Source organism: Gobius niger (assembly GCF_951799975.1).
Source record: "Gobius niger genome assembly, chromosome: 1".
Taxonomy (NCBI): Eukaryota; Metazoa; Chordata; class Actinopteri; order Gobiiformes; family Gobiidae; genus Gobius; species Gobius niger.
In genome coordinates, this window is record NC_136852.1 from 15,634,768 (window position 1) to 15,652,002 (window position 17,235).

General features: G+C 39.9%; 1 protein-coding gene across 1 annotated transcript; it reads right to left on the reverse strand.

The window, feature by feature from the left end:
* Positions 1 to 1,350: 1,350 nt before the first annotated feature.
* ttc12 (tetratricopeptide repeat domain 12) lies at positions 1,351 to 15,375 on the reverse strand. Its single transcript, XM_079556220.1, has 18 exons — positions 15,299 to 15,375; positions 15,101 to 15,222; positions 14,894 to 14,953; positions 14,691 to 14,762; positions 14,480 to 14,540; positions 13,901 to 14,089; positions 12,146 to 12,215; positions 9,549 to 9,637; positions 9,243 to 9,411; positions 8,726 to 8,824; positions 8,278 to 8,341; positions 8,049 to 8,180; positions 7,849 to 7,941; positions 7,563 to 7,631; positions 6,741 to 6,842; positions 6,533 to 6,632; positions 6,158 to 6,386; positions 1,351 to 1,498 (listed from the first exon to the last, which is right to left on the reverse strand). Exons 1-18 carry the CDS (start codon positions 15,372 to 15,374, stop codon positions 1,429 to 1,431), a joined length of 1,866 nt encoding a protein of 621 aa, XP_079412346.1. The 5' UTR covers position 15,375; the 3' UTR covers positions 1,351 to 1,428.
* Positions 15,376 to 17,235: the final 1,860 nt, after the last annotated feature.

Consider the following 17,235-nt stretch of genomic DNA (forward strand, 5'->3'; position numbering starts at 1 on the left):
CAACCACTTCATGGAACCATCACATTTTTTATTTATTTATTGTATTTAATAAAATTGTGTCAAAACTTAGACGAGACTTAAAATACTAAATATGGTTCAAAATGAGGCTTAAGTGGAACTATATTCAAAATGTAACATTTGCTCTTTTTATTTCAGTGTATTGACAAAAATGTATAAAATTCAGTCTCAGATGGAAGACCTCTGTGATATTGCCATATATTGTGGCTTCTGGATATTGTGTTGACTAATTTTGCAAGAATGATAAATTATACTGTCTTAATTCCAAGTTGAGAATGAAACAGCAACTGGGACTATACGGAGTTGAAAAATGAAAAAGAAAAAAAGGATTTTCCTCCCCCTACATGTTCCAGCGATGTCCTAATGTGTAGAATGAGCTCAGACCTATTCACCACAACTGCCTCTAAAATCCTGCACTGTCACTCAAAACATTGTTACTTCGGGTCCTAAAGAACTCGTCAAAGCTAAGGTAAGAACATATCTCAGTATGTAAAAACGGTGGCCTATTCCTTTAATATAGAAGGTGCAGTTACACAAATGACCTTAGGTGGCAGTAGTGAGTAAAATGACCTGAGGTGGCAGTAGTGAGTATAAAATGGCCAACTTAATCTAGCCCCTATAATTTATATATCTATATTTTAGACCTTACATCCAAATAGCCAGAAGGTCGTCAAGTAATGTGTGAAATCGAGCACTGTCATGTCCAAATAAACTAAGAAGTACGTTGTAAGTAATAATTTTGCTTGTATCAACTTGAATGATAAGCCACAGAACCTGTTGATCTCGGACTGTGCACATGTACAAGTTTATCTATGTTCCAGAACAATCCAGCACAGTTCTTTAAGCTCTGTTTTCTTTGAACTTTATGAGTTTGGATTGCTCTGGGGCCTCATGTTGACCATGCCCAACATTTTTGCTTGAGCTGCAGTGGCAAAGCAAACAGCGAGAGATTAAATGCAACACACACAGACTCCAGACATAAGGAATATTTGAACGAAAAATATGTATTGTGTTTTTCTCTAAAGCACAGGATGCGGAATGAAGTTTACATCTTATCTGATTGCAACAGAAACTCATTTTATTTAGAAGACTAAAGACCTTTCGCCAGGGGTGTTTTTTGCGTAATTGAATATTGTATATAAAATAAATGAAAATCCTAATAGAAAGCTGCAATGTTTTTTTTTTTAAACTTTGGCTTGTGAAAGAGCACTTAGATGCTCCACAGCACTACTGCCAAAATATTGAGTGGACTGTTGGACCCAAAGTTGAACAGTTTTGGAGGAACACACAACGTCATGTGTGGTATAAAAGGAACAGCACATCAGTCTGTTGCTTTGTATAAAATCACATTTAAATATATGTTGTTGCAAAAATATAACAAGAAAGCTCGGGACTCAATGTCATCAGTATTCATTCGAGGGTCTTCGCACAGGAAAGCAAAATCTCAAGGCCGTGCAGTTCTCGAAGTTTCTCCATATGTCTGGAGGTGAAGAAAGAGAGAATTAGCTGAAATCACAGTGACAGGGTCTTGAGTGGGTTGCCGGGTAATTGAACTATTGCCATGGCAATTGGAGCAGGAGAAGTGAAGCTCAACACACTTTAAGCGCCATCACAGAGGAGCACAAGCCTGGAGCGACTGAGGAACAAAGAAGACACTCTTACATCTGCTATTGTTTGGGACATTCACCAATTATATTCACATAAAAGGAGTGCAAACCGCCGGGAGAGGCAAAACACAAGTGCTTGATTTGTTTGTGATCGCGCATTCTGTTTTTAACATGCTTTGTGTTGAGACGCAGATGATGAATAAAACAAAGTACTTAAAAAACTCTGAAATGCAGTAACTATTTTTAACCTCTTGACCCCCACCTGAGGCGACCACATTTTCTCTGGTTTGGTACTACCCAAATCTAAAAGACGAAAAAAAGAATCAAAACAGTGACGAAATGAGGATGAAAACGCAACAAAAAAGCGTCAAAATGAACTGATGAAAGTCAAACAAAAAATGTGATGAGGACTCAAGAAAAATGTGATAAAAATGTGACAAAAAAGTGATGACAAAAGCGATGAAAGTGCAAAAAAAATTAGCCAAAAATGAGATGTAAAAAGAACGTGAAAAAAGTGACGAAGCAAGGAAAAGGATCAGTTTAGATCGGTTTTGTAGGTCTTAGCTTTTAAAAGAGGCATTACCCTGGTCTATAGGCTGTTAGCTTTTAGATTTGGGTAAAGCCGAACTGAAGAAAAATCTTCTACAGACAGGATTAGTGTATGTAAAAGCTTGGCAAACAAGAGTTTTCCGACAATGTGACACTATTGCGCCAGTCTCCCCCGAATAACACAAGGTGTGTGTGTCGGAATATTATGTTTGTGTGGCTCATAATAAAAAAAGCACAAATTGGTTTCATGCAGACTGACAGTTCGCAACAAACATCCTTGGGCTGTTTTGGTGTTTTGGACGTGTCTGGTATGCGAGTAAATACAACTAATAGTAGCACTGAGCATTGACAATCCAAAGGTTGAAAGATGAGCTCAAGCAAACAAAACACAAAGGATGACTGAGCTGCGAGGTATTTCCAAGTCAGTCATCCTTGCAGCTTTGAACAGGCTTTTTAGTTGACCTAATTCTTCAACATATGAGTGTTACTGCTGCTGTAAAGTACTTGTCAGAGCAAAGGTGCCAGAACTTTTCTGTGAATAATAAATTTAGGACCACATCTGAATACTAAAGAAATAAATACACTACTGCTAATCCCAGAGTCAGGAGTGTTGCTGCCTCCTTAAAGAACAGGAAATCCCTAAAGCCATTGAAAAGACTATGTGCTACTTTTCTTCATTCATTTCTATAAGTATATATAACTTATACTGGACAAAAATATTGATTCAAAGAAATACTGTATGTTAATCAAAGACATGGCGTTCATATCAAGCTTTGGGCAGTGTGCTTGATGTATGGACCGCCACTGAGGCCCCATGTGGTACCAGGGTCCAGACACCAGAAGCCACTTTTGCACCAATAGGATAGCCCGGCCAGCCAGACTACACGCGATTCCAATCCTATACAAAGACGTTTAGTCTGGTACTTGGCAATAATAGGGGTTATGCGCTAACCACTTCCGCATTCCGATAAGTGAGTAAATCACTTCCGGTTACCACGTTATTTAATAGGAGCAAGAACTTTTTAGCAGCTGAAAACACTGTCACTTGTTTTACACATTGGAAAACGGGTCAAAATAGCTCCACTACGCAGAGCTACACATTCTTAGCTGCTCAAACGAGAGATTCCAGGAGTAAAAGTCGCGTATTTATTGAATGCTAACGCTTGTGGAGCCGTAGCTATCATTAAGCCAGCTTTAGCCGCCTCACCCGACGCACTTTATTTAAATTCATGTACTGCCCACGGACGTGTATTTGCATCGTCTATGATCACAAACAATACACAAGAGCCAGTTTTAATAAAGTATATTCAACAGAAGACTTCAAACTGACGCGTTATTGATGTAACCGGACTTTTACGATGCTGTGGCTGTTCTTCTGTAGATGCATTAAGCCTGTTCTGAAGCCTTTTCACACACGCACACACACACACACACACGCACACCTCTGGATACGATTTCCACATGTTGTATGTATATTTTACTGAAGGCTAAGCTGAATTTATGAAACAAAACTGGTTTAAACTATGCAGCCTCCGTGGTGGGGCTGCCTGTGCGTCAGGACGCATCTCTCCCCATAAACTGACTACGAAAGACACGGGCACACGCCTCTAACCAGAGAGAAAAGATACGCGCATATGGGTCAGCAATGGGTGTAATTTGTCAGGCCATGGTCATGTGCATATCTTTTCACTGTGAAATCTTCCACAAAGGTTTTACTTTAGGATCGTAAGGAGGAGGCGAGCAGCGCCTTTACGAAACACTTTTGGTTTCGTATTGATCGGTCAAATATTTGCGGAGGTTTTCAAAATTTCGGATTGCAACTGAGCAGCATCCGTGTAATGGAGTTTATTTACGTGCGCCTTTACCAGTTCAGGGGAAACACGCGATGTCTGGCACTTTATAGATCATGGCACAAAATTAAGACGCAGAAGATTTCTTACCGGGCGGTCTCCATGAGCGCGGAGCTCTTTTACGCACCACGACATGTGAAGCTTCGCGTAGCAAGTCCCGAAGAGCAGCTCCAACCAGGTAAAAGACACCAGCCTCTGACTGTCCACACAGGCGTGTTAAAGTCCAGAGCACCTGCTCCTCCCGGTGCAGCTCGGTCTTTATGAGAGAGACGTGAGCTTTTGTCCTCAACTCGGACCTGCACCGACCGCACACTTCCAGATGCGCGTCTGTACTGTATTATCTTTGTTCAACATTTAGCACATTATGTAATAATTTAAATGCATTCATAACTATCATAAAAATATGAAGATTATTTTAACATTCAGAAACTTCAAGTTTTTTCTTTCAAATTTTAGAAACTTAAAAAGTTTCAATGTCACGTCTGCAAAATTAAAGCATATGCTGCACATGACGCACACACAGGTGGAAGAATATATTATGCAATCTTGTTGAACAGTTCAGCAGAGAGCGTTTATAACAAAATACAGGCTTTATTTTCCTCTTGTTTGGAAACAGGCATTACGCACAGGCTATAGTAAATTAAACTAGCCTAGGCCCTACATGAAAAATGATTTCGGAAATGATATAATTGCCTAAATGTAACGTTGTCAGTCGAACCCCAACGGACTTGTCCTAAAGTCATCAAGTCTCGACGCTGATCACTTTCATCAGAGGCAGGCGGTAGTTTGGCTTTTGCAGCTCACACCTGCAGCTTGCCCTGACTGATGCAGATGTGGAGCGGCTGCAGCCGCGCGTCCTGACGCACAGGCAGCTCCACCGGGGAGGCTGCATCGATTAAACCAGTTTTGTTTCATAAATTCAGCTTAGCCTTCAGTAAAATATACATACAACATGTGGAAATCTTACCCAGAGGTGTGCGTGTGTGTGTGTGTGTGTGTGTGTGTGAACAGGCTTAATGCATCTACAGAAGAACAGCCACAGCATCGTAACAGTCCGGTTACATCAATAACGCGTCAGTTCGAAGTCTTCTGTTGAATATATTTTATTAAAACTGGCTCTTGTGTATTGTTTGTGATCATAGACGATGCAAATACACGTCCGTGGGCAGTACATGAATTTAAATAAAGTGCGTCGGGTGAGGCGGCTAAAGCTAGCTTAATGATAGCTACGGCTCAACAAGCGTTAGCATTCAATAAATACGCGACTTTTACTCCTGGAATCTCTCGTTTGAGCAGCTAAGAATGTGTAGCTCTGCGTAGTGGAGCTATTTTGACCCGTTTTCCAATGTATAAAACAAGTGACAGTGTTTTCAGCTGCTAAAAAGTTCTTGCTCCTATTAAATAACATGGTAACCGGAAGTGATTTACTCACTTATCGGAATGCGGAAGTGGTTAGCGCATAACCCCTATTCCCTGAGTTCTGAAGGGCGTGACAGGTGGATTAACCAATCAGAACAAAGCATGGTCCGGCCAACATGGCGGCTTGCTGTGTGCAAAAATACTAAAATGATAAGAAATATTTCACTGAAAATTGCTATCTTCTGCCAAACTACTATCTTAATTACAGGGGAGAGAAATTATAGAGTTTGTTCTGACGAGATGTCATATGATTCACATTTGAGTGCTGCGTTTAAAATCTGTGAATGGAGCGATACAGAGTTTAATGTTTTGGAACTGGCTGTGGGCAAACTGCCAGCCTCTCGAGAGCCAGGCTGACCAGGCTACCAATCAGATGCGTTGTGAGCCTGTTTACAAGTGCTCATAGCATCAACCATTAGCAAGCGACTGCTACACACTTCAGATTCTTCAATAGTAATTTGTCCTATTGGGTTGGGCACATGTAAAATGCTTTGTTTAATTTTTTAATTTAGCCATCTTGTTTTTCCCCTCATTCTTGTGCTTAAGCTCTAAAACTAGGTAAATGTTATGTTTACATCTTCCAGACTGTATTGTCTGCTGTATACCACACGCTTGCGCTTAGTTCACTGGGGTTTATCATGTAAGTGCTCCCTTTGGCTGCCTTTTCCATTGAAATCAACAACATTTCCTCTACTGAATGGGGTTAGAGGTTACCTGGGTTCGAGTCGGCAGAGTTTCCCCAGAGCGATGGCTGCGTTTTGCTGTACAGCTGTTCTCTTGGAGTCGGCTGCAGCGTGGCACAGCAGCAGGGGCACAGTGTCAGTGTCCAGTAACTTACTAGCAACTCCATCCAACTCAAGGCAATGGGCCATGCACAGGGCTGCATTTCCATGAACAATCTCATCAAAGCCAGACTGCAGTAAAGCACGCAAAATGGACAGCTCTTTGAAAAGAAACATGAAGTGCATAAGGACTGGGCTATGTTGACAGTACTATTCCTAGTATAAACACAAACTCAAGCATATTAAGTGAACTTTTGGCTAATTAATGAACTGGAAAAAAATGATTTGAAAGTCAAGCACATCTTACTTTTATCAGCCTTTACCAACTCCTCCCGGGCAAAATGACTGGCAGCAGTGCACACAGTCAAAGTTCTAATGGCATACTTAGTGGCAGACTTCCCTGTTCCCTGTGTGGCCAAACACAAATATCAAAAAGGAGTAAACAAGCAGACATTATGGACTAAGCAATCTCTAAACTTTATAGTGCACATCAAAGAAGTATAATTTAAAGGGACCTTTAAGAGCCGCAGCATGCTCCTGACCACTTTTCTCTGGACAGCGCAGGCCACAGCCTCAGACGACTGTGAGAGAACATGGCTCAGGACACCTGCAGCTCTCTGGAAGGAGGACATCAAATATTGCAAGTTACAGTTTATGTACTTTGTTTTATCGTTTGCTTTCTGTGTGCGGTTTGAACTCTATTGAAATTATCGGTGACTGGAGCTGATATGAGTAAAAGAACGATTTACATCCTGGACGGTGGCCAGTTACAACTACTGGCCTTCTCATACATTGCCAAGACTCTCTTCTTTTTGGAAAGTACATGTAGTGTTTTAACTTGGTACAACAAATCTACACAATAAAGGATCATAGCGTGATTTTATACTAACTTCATTGAAAATATTCTGAGGAATAAACACCTATTAAAAAACAGAATGGCAATATGAGCATGTTAGTCATGAATCATTTAAAAGCACTGTGACGGTAAAAGAATTATAGTGAGCCAGTATAAAAAGAAAGGCACACTGTTTTCTGACAATGCAATTGTTAAGACTACAAGCAGCAGGTGAGATGTTCAAAGGAGAACTAGAATAGTCTCCTCAGAAAATTTCATAAATCAAAATATCCCACAGAAATTGAGCTAAATATTGAATAAATGAACTGGGACAGTGCGGGGGGTGACGCATAAATGATGGAATAATGAATATTTAAATTTTTAAAAAGTGGCAGATGGGGGATAGTGAAGGGCTCTGAGGGCATTGCACTCAGAGTAAAACCGTTAAACAGGCCTGCACCAAACCCTAGACCTACTGCAGTTAGGGCTATGGTTTACTTACTGTCACAACTCCACCGTCACCATCCTTCAGCATGTCCAGACAGCACCCACAGACAGACACTGCATGCTCCTACAATGAACAATACCAACAGACTTATCCAATTTTCACATGCATTTCACAGTAGACAAGGTGCCGCTTCACACATGTCTACACAGTGATTTTTCCATCTTTTATTATCTTTAAACACTGGAATATTACTCTTATTCTAAAAGTAAACAATGTTAAAAAGCAACATTAAAATGTAACATCATTACAATATAACAAAACCAAGCTACATTATATTAACCTTAACAGCTGCTGAAGGAGAGATGGAAAGGTTGATCATCAGTCCAAGCAAAGGGTAAAGAATACCTTTGCACTGAAATGCTGCACACCACTTCTACAGAAACACAGAGGTGACACGCATGCATATTAAATTACTTTGGTAATATTTGACCTTGTGAGGAAAATACATGTTTTTTTTTTAAAGGAAATGACTCCACTAACAATGGCAGCCAGAAAGGCTTTCCAGCAATCTGAATCATGGGATAGTTTGTGTCGGATGATGTCATCCTGAGCCAAACTGCCGATGACTGAGAGCATCGCCGGAAGAACAGGCTGATGAGACTCGATATTGTCCTGAAATAACAAGAATATTTCAAATCCAACTGGGTGAACACATACAGTCTAAACATTGTGTAACAGAGATGATCTGAAAAAGTTATTACAGTCTCACCAGTATGTCTATCAAAGGTGCAGTGACTGTTTCTGTCAAGCCAGTTCTCAAATTACGACAAAACCTGAAATAAAATGTAATCAATCGTGGTATTTCATCTATTTAAAAGTGCTTGATCATTGAACAGCCCCTCCTGCTGCGTCTACATCAGGAGAGATTTAGAAGAAAAAATCTCTGATCAAAGGCTCACATTGACCTGAGGAAAGGACTGAACGCCCTTTTGAGTTTTTAGACAGTAAGAATTGATCTTTCACAATCCGACATCTCGACTCATAGCCCGCTGAGCTACGGCCCCTGGGATGTCCTTTTCATGTGTTATCTCATGGAGTTAGTTACGAGGTGGTGGTGTCTTTAAGATTCAAATACAAAAGTAAAATCCTCTATGAAGGTTCTCGCTTTATTTCTCACCATGTGTAAAATGATTTTTATTTGCTTTCATAAGCCGCACCTATTTTCTGATGCAAAGATCTCCAAAATCTTGACTGCTGTGTCCTCCTGCTGCTGCTGCCTGGGCTTTGAGATGCATGCCATGAGGTTTTTGGCTAACCTTTAGATCCACAGGAAACAGAGTTATACAGAGTACGATCGCAGTAAGAAAGAGCACATGAAGTGTAAAGGTTAAAGAAGAGATAAAATGCAACGCTCCTAATAAACTGCCATCTGTGTTTCCATAAATTTGAACAGAGATAATGGTTGTGTGCCCCTTTGCACCGATTAAAGATTGTTTTAATTACTCCATTATGGGGTAATACTATCACTAATTTGATCAGTTTTGACTCAAATAAATCAGCAGTTAATTAGATTCTATCGTATGTGCAGCACAGATAATATTGTATCATTTAGGCCTTTATGACCTTTACAGCTCAGGGTCTGGAATAAGATATAAAGCCAATTTGACAACTACACACACTGACTGTCCACTCTCACTATATCTTGTTTTTGTAGTAGAGCATCCAAGGTCTTACATCTGCACATCAAGGTTGTCCGCAGCCAGTTGTCTCCCAAAAGTTGTTTGTGAGAACAAATGAAGTAGCATCAGAGATTCTTTGTGTACTGCCATATCACCAGAGAGCACAAACTCAACAATGCACTTTCTGAATACTGGACATGCCATCAAGTTCTTCTGGTTTTCATCTGAAAAATACATTTTTTACAAAGAATGACTCACAACAACTCAACAAGTATCTCTACCAAATGAGATGCTGCCACCACCCCCATAATAAATGAAATTAAAAATATACAGCAAATGGATAGAAGAACAAAGCATTTACCATTTTCACAGCAGATCTTTTGCCATAGCTTCAGAACTGACAAACAAAGCTCCTGACTGAATGGATCTGATGGTACATTCAAAAGACAACTGCGAAGCAATACAATAAAGACACTTCAATACAACTATAATGGCAGCTGTTAAGTTACATGAGGCAGTTTCAAAAAACAGATTCTGATGAACATGAAAATATGGATTATTGATATGGATTATTGATCAAGTTGAAGACGTTTCGTTCAATCAACCCAGTTCATTTCACGATATTTACGCTTCAATACCATCGATAATTCCTGGACATCTGAGAACCTTCAGTAACATAACAAACTAACTTAACTCACTAAAATGGTCCGAACAGGCCACAGTTTTTCCATACTGAGATATGTTCTTGCCTGAGCTTTGACGAGTTGATACGTACCTGTCTGGTCTTTGTGCGTGTCCGTGGAAGAGCGTGGTATAGCTTCCAACTTCACCCCCGTTTGGAGCTATAGGAATATATTGGGAGAGGCCAAATGCTAACAACCTCTTTGGTCGTTTGGCGTGACTGAGGGCACACACAAAGACCAGACAGGTACACATCAACTCGTCTAAGCTCAGACAAGAACATATCGAAAAACAGTGGCCTGTTCCTTTAAGAATTATATACACCTCTGCTGTAGCTACAAGGACAACATGCTTTGAGGACAGAGATTCTTTGTGTAAATCGAGCCTTAACCGCTTGCAAAAAACATCCACGGTAACGAAAAAATGACAAGATAACTATGTGTCTCACTCGTAACAATGGAGGTCATCATTTCTATCTTACAAAAGAGCCTTACACTGCGTTCCAAATTATTATGCAAATTGGATTTTTGTGTCAAAAAGGTAAAAATAATAATAATAATAATGCAACTCATTGATGGTGTCGTGTCTTGGGGCTCTATGAATCACTGACATTAATCTCAGAGACCTGGGGTGATTCGTTTTCAGGTTAAGCCCAGTTAAGGGAAAAACTACTGAAAAAGGGTGTTCCACTTTATTAAGCAGATCATCATTTTCAAGCAATATGGTAAAGAAGAAGGGTCTTTCTGCTGATGAAAAGCGTGAAATATTGAATGCCTTGGTCTAGGTATGAAAACCTTTGATATTTCATGAAAGATGAAGCGTAGTCATCGTACAGATAAGAGATTTGTGGATGATTCAGAGCACACTCCGGTTTGTGCAGATAAAGGCACAATATGGACGGTTTCAGCCAGACAAACACATCAGATTATGAGAACAGATGCAGCATACAGGTATTTGAAGATGCTGGTGCCTCTGGAGTCCCCCGAACATCAAGGTGTAGGACCTTCCAGAGGCTGCAGTTGTGCATAAACCTTCTATCCGGGCCTCTCCTAAACGGTTAATTGAAGCTGATGAACAGAAACGGCTGCAACGGGCATGAGGATACATGAGGACTCATTTTCAAACAGTCTTGTTCACTGATGAGTGCCGTGTAGCCCTGGATGGTCAAATCAATGGAGTAGTGGATGGTTGGTGAATGGCCACAATGTCCCAACAAGGCTGTGACGTCAGTAAGGAGGTGGCGGAGTCATGTTTTGGGCCAGAATCATGGTGAGAGAGCTGGTCGGTCCCTTTAGGCCCTTTTAGGCTCCCTGAAGGTGTGAAAATGACCTTTGAAAAATATGTGGAGTTTCTGACTGACAACTGTCTTTTATGCTACAAAGAGAAGAGCCGTGCTTTCCCGAACAAGATCCTCTTCATGCATGACAACGCACCATGTCCTGCTGTAAAGAATACCTCTGCATCACTGCTATGGGCAGAAAAGGAGAGAAACTCATGATGTGGACCCCCACCTCCCCTGACTTCAACCCTATTGAGAACCTTTGGAGCCTCAACAAAAAAAACCTCTATGAGGGTGGGAGGCAGTTTTCATCCAAACGGCAGCTCTGGGAGGCTATTGTAACATCCTGCAAAGAAATCCAAGCAGAAACTGTCCAAAAACTCACAAGTTTAATGGATTTAAGAATTTTGAAGCTGCTATCACACAAGGGCTCCAATGTTAAAATATAACTTGACCTGTTAATATTTTTTTGATTGAAATAGCTTTTGATTTCAGTAAATATGACCTCCTAATGCTACAAATTCAACAAATGACCATTTTCAGTTAATTACAAGCTTTAAAATGTATTGAAACGATGAGTTGCATAATAATTTGGAACAGTAGATTTTGAGGTTTTTACTATATTTATTTTTGAAAAAAATTTCCACCACATTTAAATTATCCTCTACCAGTTAAAGACTTGAAAATTATGCTGACTCTCATTTGAGTTGACAATTTAGAAAATCTTACAAAAATGTCATTTGCATAATAATTTGGAACGCAGTGTACATTGTGAGATATTTCTCTGTTCATTTCTTCTTTTAATTTAATAATCTTTGTCTCTTAGGTCTATTGCACAAAAACACCGCAGAGGAGGAGTGAGTGAGTGAGAGACAGAGCGAAGACAAGGGATGGTCTCCTAGTTTAGGTCATCATTGTCTCAGTATGTGCCTGTCTCTGGGTCTATCTGTCAAAGCTCCTGTGAGGCAGACAGCTACCTCTCCCTCTGGACTGCTTACCTCTTCACAGTGTCATTGGCGTTAATGATGCTAAAGCCATTATTCAGCCTGAAAAGGGTCTGGCCAGTACCTATTACAAAAAGGAACAGTGCAAAGTGAAAAAAGAGCAAAGACCATAAATCACCTAAATAGAGCACTAGCACCATCTGCTTTGGGTATGGCTGGTTTATTTGTACAGAAAACAACAACAGCAACAGCTTTATAACATATAAAAGAAGAATCAGAACAAAAGCTAGAAAACTGTTGTAATATATGGTAATGCAAAGGAATAGTTCAATATATGAAGCTTGAGTTTACTATTGACGCCCGATGGAAACGTGTACTTTAAGGCAACGGGATTCAAAAGCGTCAGGCACCAAATTAACATATTGTTCCCTTAAAAGGATACAAGGTTTTAAGGCAATAACATCTCAGAAACATAGATCAACTCAGTAACAACACACCATATCTTCTTTTTCATTAGAAGGCAATGTAATGATGGATGGAAGGAGATTAACTCTGACCTTGATGATTTTTTTAGGAACTTGTACACACTGTGATTTGTTGCTGTTGGCCATAGCTGAGGTAAGTTTCAAAGTCATTTGTTGGGTCGAAAACGAACAAAAATATCAGCAGAGTATAGGGGTGAACTACAGGAGATTAGGGAGCGCGCAACAGAAACCTGTGGGTGTCACATTGGCCCATTTTATAGCGAACATGAACTTTCAATACACAATCTTAAAATAAAAGCCACTATAGTTGGTGACCATTATTTTCCACGTTAGCTTTAAAAACTTGCTCAAGCAAAGCCAAGCCTAACTGAACTTAACAGATCCTGCAGCTTCAAACACATTCATTTTAATATGAACACACCGAAAGACCTGTCCAAGAATGATAATTGCTCATTAACCCTGAGTATTTAAATGTTCTTTGTAGTTTTGGTTATACTTGTAAGATCAAGCGTTCCTGAATTCTCCAGTAACAGTAGGAGCAGCTCTAACACTTCTATGTGAGCACAGTTTTAAGACAGACTTGAAGACTTGGATAGACCGTGAAGGTTTACTTGTGTCTGATGTCATTCCACAGTCATAACTGCTCTCTCGGTGTGTTTCAGGACACTGTACCTGATCCCTTTACTCCCCCTAATTCTCATTACTAGTCATTGAAACAAAATTACATGACATAATTGCTGACATCAGAGGTTTTGAGGTCTCTCAGTCAGCAGTTTCAAAACTAAATTGCATTATTATAATGCCTGTGCATTATGCACCCAGGAGTAAATGCAACATGTTTCAATCAAATCATCTCAGCACTCAGTCACCCAGTCAGACCACTCGAGACAGTTTCATCAAAGAAAACAAGTGCAGCGTAAAGTAAATTGTGCTTTTACTGTGCAGTCGTATTCTCCCTTTTTGTTTGTTTTTGTCAATTATGAAGATTCTACAACCCTCTTTAATATAAGAGCCAACATTAAGCAATTGCTCAGCCACTTCATTAATCCATGTTCTTAAACAACACACTGACCATTACAATAAAGAACTGAGTGTGGAGTAGAGATCCCGATACCACAGGCAAGACTACTATCTTATACACTCTTTGCACGAGTCGACTTCTTTTCTCCTTGACTCTGCCATTACAGCCTCATTGCCCAGCTTTGGCGTTCATGAACCCATAGCAGTAGAAAATTGTTGAATCAGTGAAGCAGGTTATTAAAGGAAAAGCATGAACAAAAATGTTCTGGTGAAGGGTCAAGGATCACTTAAGAAGAACACTTACTGTTGGTTACAGCCTGTGTCAAACACTTCAGAGCAGCACAGTAGAACAGGGGCACATAGCCAGGACTTGACAGCTCTTTCAGCAAATGGGTCACGGCTATGGCCTTTTCCTCTCCCATGTCAAAATCCTGTTTTGCTTTCTTCTCCTGAATATCTCTCTTTTCATCCAAATCCAGCTGTTGCAGGTAGTCTGGATGCAGAATACACACAGGGGTTTTTGAAAACAAAAATTTAACCTCAAAGCATAAATTACCCATGTCACTTTTTGAGGTTTCTAGAAAAGGTAAGTTTGACCCGACTGGATGAACTCCCAGATGAATTAGACTGAGGTTTTCTTTAGTTTTAACAAACCCTCTGATTGGTTGAGGACATAGTCAGACCTGATGCCTATAGATGCAGCAGTTTTTGGAGAGCAGAATGAAACAAAAATCTCAATTTTTCCAAAAAATGACAGGCCATTATGCTAGGGAGGCCAAGGAAAGGTGTGTGATAACTTTAACAATGACTTTGCGAATTAGACTTACTTTTCAAAATAGCTTCTGCAATACAAAAGGCAACAATAAGCCAGCAGAGAACCTACCTTTCATCATATTCTTCCTTCCAGGTTCAATTTCCGCTATCTTTTCAAAACACTTCTTGGACTGAAAAGAGAATTTTTTGCCTTTTACTTTGCACACAATACAGAGTCACCCCGAGCTTTCAAAACTAGACATTAAATAAATTCTAATAGCTTTTTGAGATGCTGTGTTGAAAAACCTTTGTAGAAAGCATATAATGACAACTGCACTCACCTCCCTGTAGTTTTTCAGAGCCAAGTACGCTTTGCCCATGTGTAGGTAAGCCTTTGTGCACTTCTCATTACACTGCAGGGATAATGATCATGGATGTTACAGACAGTACAGCAAAAAGGGTTGGAATGTGCATACTGATTTTACTTAGACTTAGAAATGTGCTTAGCTTTATTTTGAGACATCATACGAAAACAAAAAAATACCTTTAAGGCCCATTCACAATCAGCAATAGCCTCTCTGTATTTGCCAAGCTTCATATAAGCCTACGATATGAAGGGGAAAATAGTCTCAAATTGTATAAAATATGAAATCGGTGAATATGAATAAGAAAGGTTTATACTAGATTTCTTAATCATGATGAAGGAAATGAGAAGACTTCATAAGTGGAGTAGACAATAACGACAACTTACTTGAGCTCGGTTTGTGTACAACTGCTGCATGCCCTTTAACACAGCCAAGCCTTCACTGTAATATTTCACCGCCATCTCATAATCTTCTTGAGCAAAAGCTTTATTGCCCTTGTCTTTGAGAGCTGCATGTGGCATAAATACAGTGTGCGATTCTTTTGAACCGGCTTAAGCTCTTAATACCTCATGGTAATTACAAACCTGCGGCTCTTTTCTCCTTTTCCATCCTCTTTTTTCTTCTGTCTTCAGCATCTTTCTCCAATGTATTTATAAACATAGCTGCTAATAATAATTTTAAAAAAACAAATAAACATGAAAATCCACTGCATTGTATTTTTATTTCTAATTTTGTAGGACTACATTATATTGAATAAGGCTAATCCAATTGTGCTGTTATGAGGAAATATTGCAACATAAAATTAACCATGTAATACTTCTTCTATGCATCACACGTTACATTACTGTCATTTTTCTAACCTTGTCAATTGCCAAATAAATAGTTGAGTTGATTGAGGGAATTTGTTTTCTCACCTGGCCCTTGATCTGGCATGTATATCTGTCATGGGGAAAGAGAAATGTGCGTATCAATAAAAGGTGTTGCAATGATTCTGTGATGTCCCATTGAAGCGACTGACAACGTCAAAAACATGTATTTATTGACGCTGTCATGACGTAAATGTTTACCGTGGGTTCAGGGAGGGATGGCGTTGTGTTGATTCTTGTTTGGCTGAAACTAGTTTTACATGGTTCTTCCGAAGCAGCGATGAAGCGGTCAGCATCCTCGATGGCCTTAAACTGGACGCCAGTGTCAGTGGACTTTAGATTCTGCACAAGCTCACCTAAAATGTAACGTCATTTGTCATTTTCACACAGGCTACTTCCTACAGTTGTACATTCTAGGCTCACTCACTCGTAACGCGGCTAAGCAAAAATAAAGAATGAAAAGGATTTTGAAGACTGGCCTTACTTACTTATTTTATCGACATTGTGTACAAAACTTTCGATGTCCTGGAAGTTCTCCATTCAGAAGAGTAAACAGCAAAAAAGAAGTCAACGTTAGCAGGTAACAGCAAGCTAGCATACGAAACTTTTCTCTGTTGACAGTTTCCATGGGGACGTGCTGTGTTTAGGGTCGGCTCGTTTTCTCCCAGGTTTTGTAGACTTCACTTGGTCAATTTTTTTGTATTATTATTACCAAATAAATATATATGTTCTTATCCTGAAATAGGCATTGAAATTGAAATTATTATTATTATTTTTTTATTATTCATAATCATCATCATCATTTGATTATATCCACCGACATAATAGGGCAGCAGCATACATACACTGGAACATCTGTAAAGAACACTCTGTCAATGTGAAGGAGCACGAACCTAAGACTGTTGCTTAAAACGATCACATCTATGTTCTGTGGGACATGCCAATCCACACAGAGTGAAGACTGCGGAAAAAGAAAAACCCTGCCTTCTCATAGACATGGCTGTGCCTCTTGACATCAACACCTCTGTCAAAACTCCAGGGGAGATCAGCAAATATAAATCTTGCCATATGTTCTTGATATGGCAAGAACACATGGCAATCTTGAAATCGAGGTTGAGAGAACGTGGTGACTTAAAACATCAGCTATTCCGGTGATTGTGGGAGCCCTTGGAACCATCAAAAAGGGAATGTATAAATATTTTTGAACAGATACCAGGCAACATCAACATTCATGAACTCCAAAAAACAACCATACTTGGCACAGCGCAAATCCTCAGGAGGGCTCTGTCTATGAAATGAACTCTAGCGTTAGAAAAACAAAAAAAAACACGCACATCCAGTCTGAGTTAGTGTGCAGGATCAAAGTAGAACACACGCCCGAAACGTTACATATGGTGTAAGCAATAATAACAATCACAACAATAAAAATGTCCTTGCCGTGAGACCTGGCTAACGCTAAAGGGGCTCTAGTACTAAAACAAATCTGAAAACGATAACAACGTCTAAGGAACTTCTTCGTCCGGTAGGGATGTTCATGAGTCACAGGTGAACCTCGACTGTCATCCAGTTACTGATGGCAACTCATCCCAAGCAGTGCAGGAACCCTTCGCTGAGAAAAGCTCTCACAGGAGCCCTACACAAGCACCCAACGACCA

What these genes read in the sequence shown, in the direction of transcription:
- ttc12 (XM_079556220.1), bottom strand. Translation starts at nt 15,374, where the DNA reads ATGTTTATAAATACATTGGAGAAAGATGCTGAAGACAGAAGAAAAAAG. An exon ending in GCCAATGACACTGTGAAGAG is followed by an intron (nt 9,638 to 12,145) that starts GTAAGCAGTCCA and finishes ATTGCTTCGCAG; the next exon opens with TTGTCTTTTGAATGTACCAT. An exon ending in AAAGATCTGCTGTGAAAATG is followed by an intron (nt 9,412 to 9,548) that starts GTAAATGCTTTG and finishes TGTATTTTTCAG; the next exon opens with ATGAAAACCAGAAGAACTTG.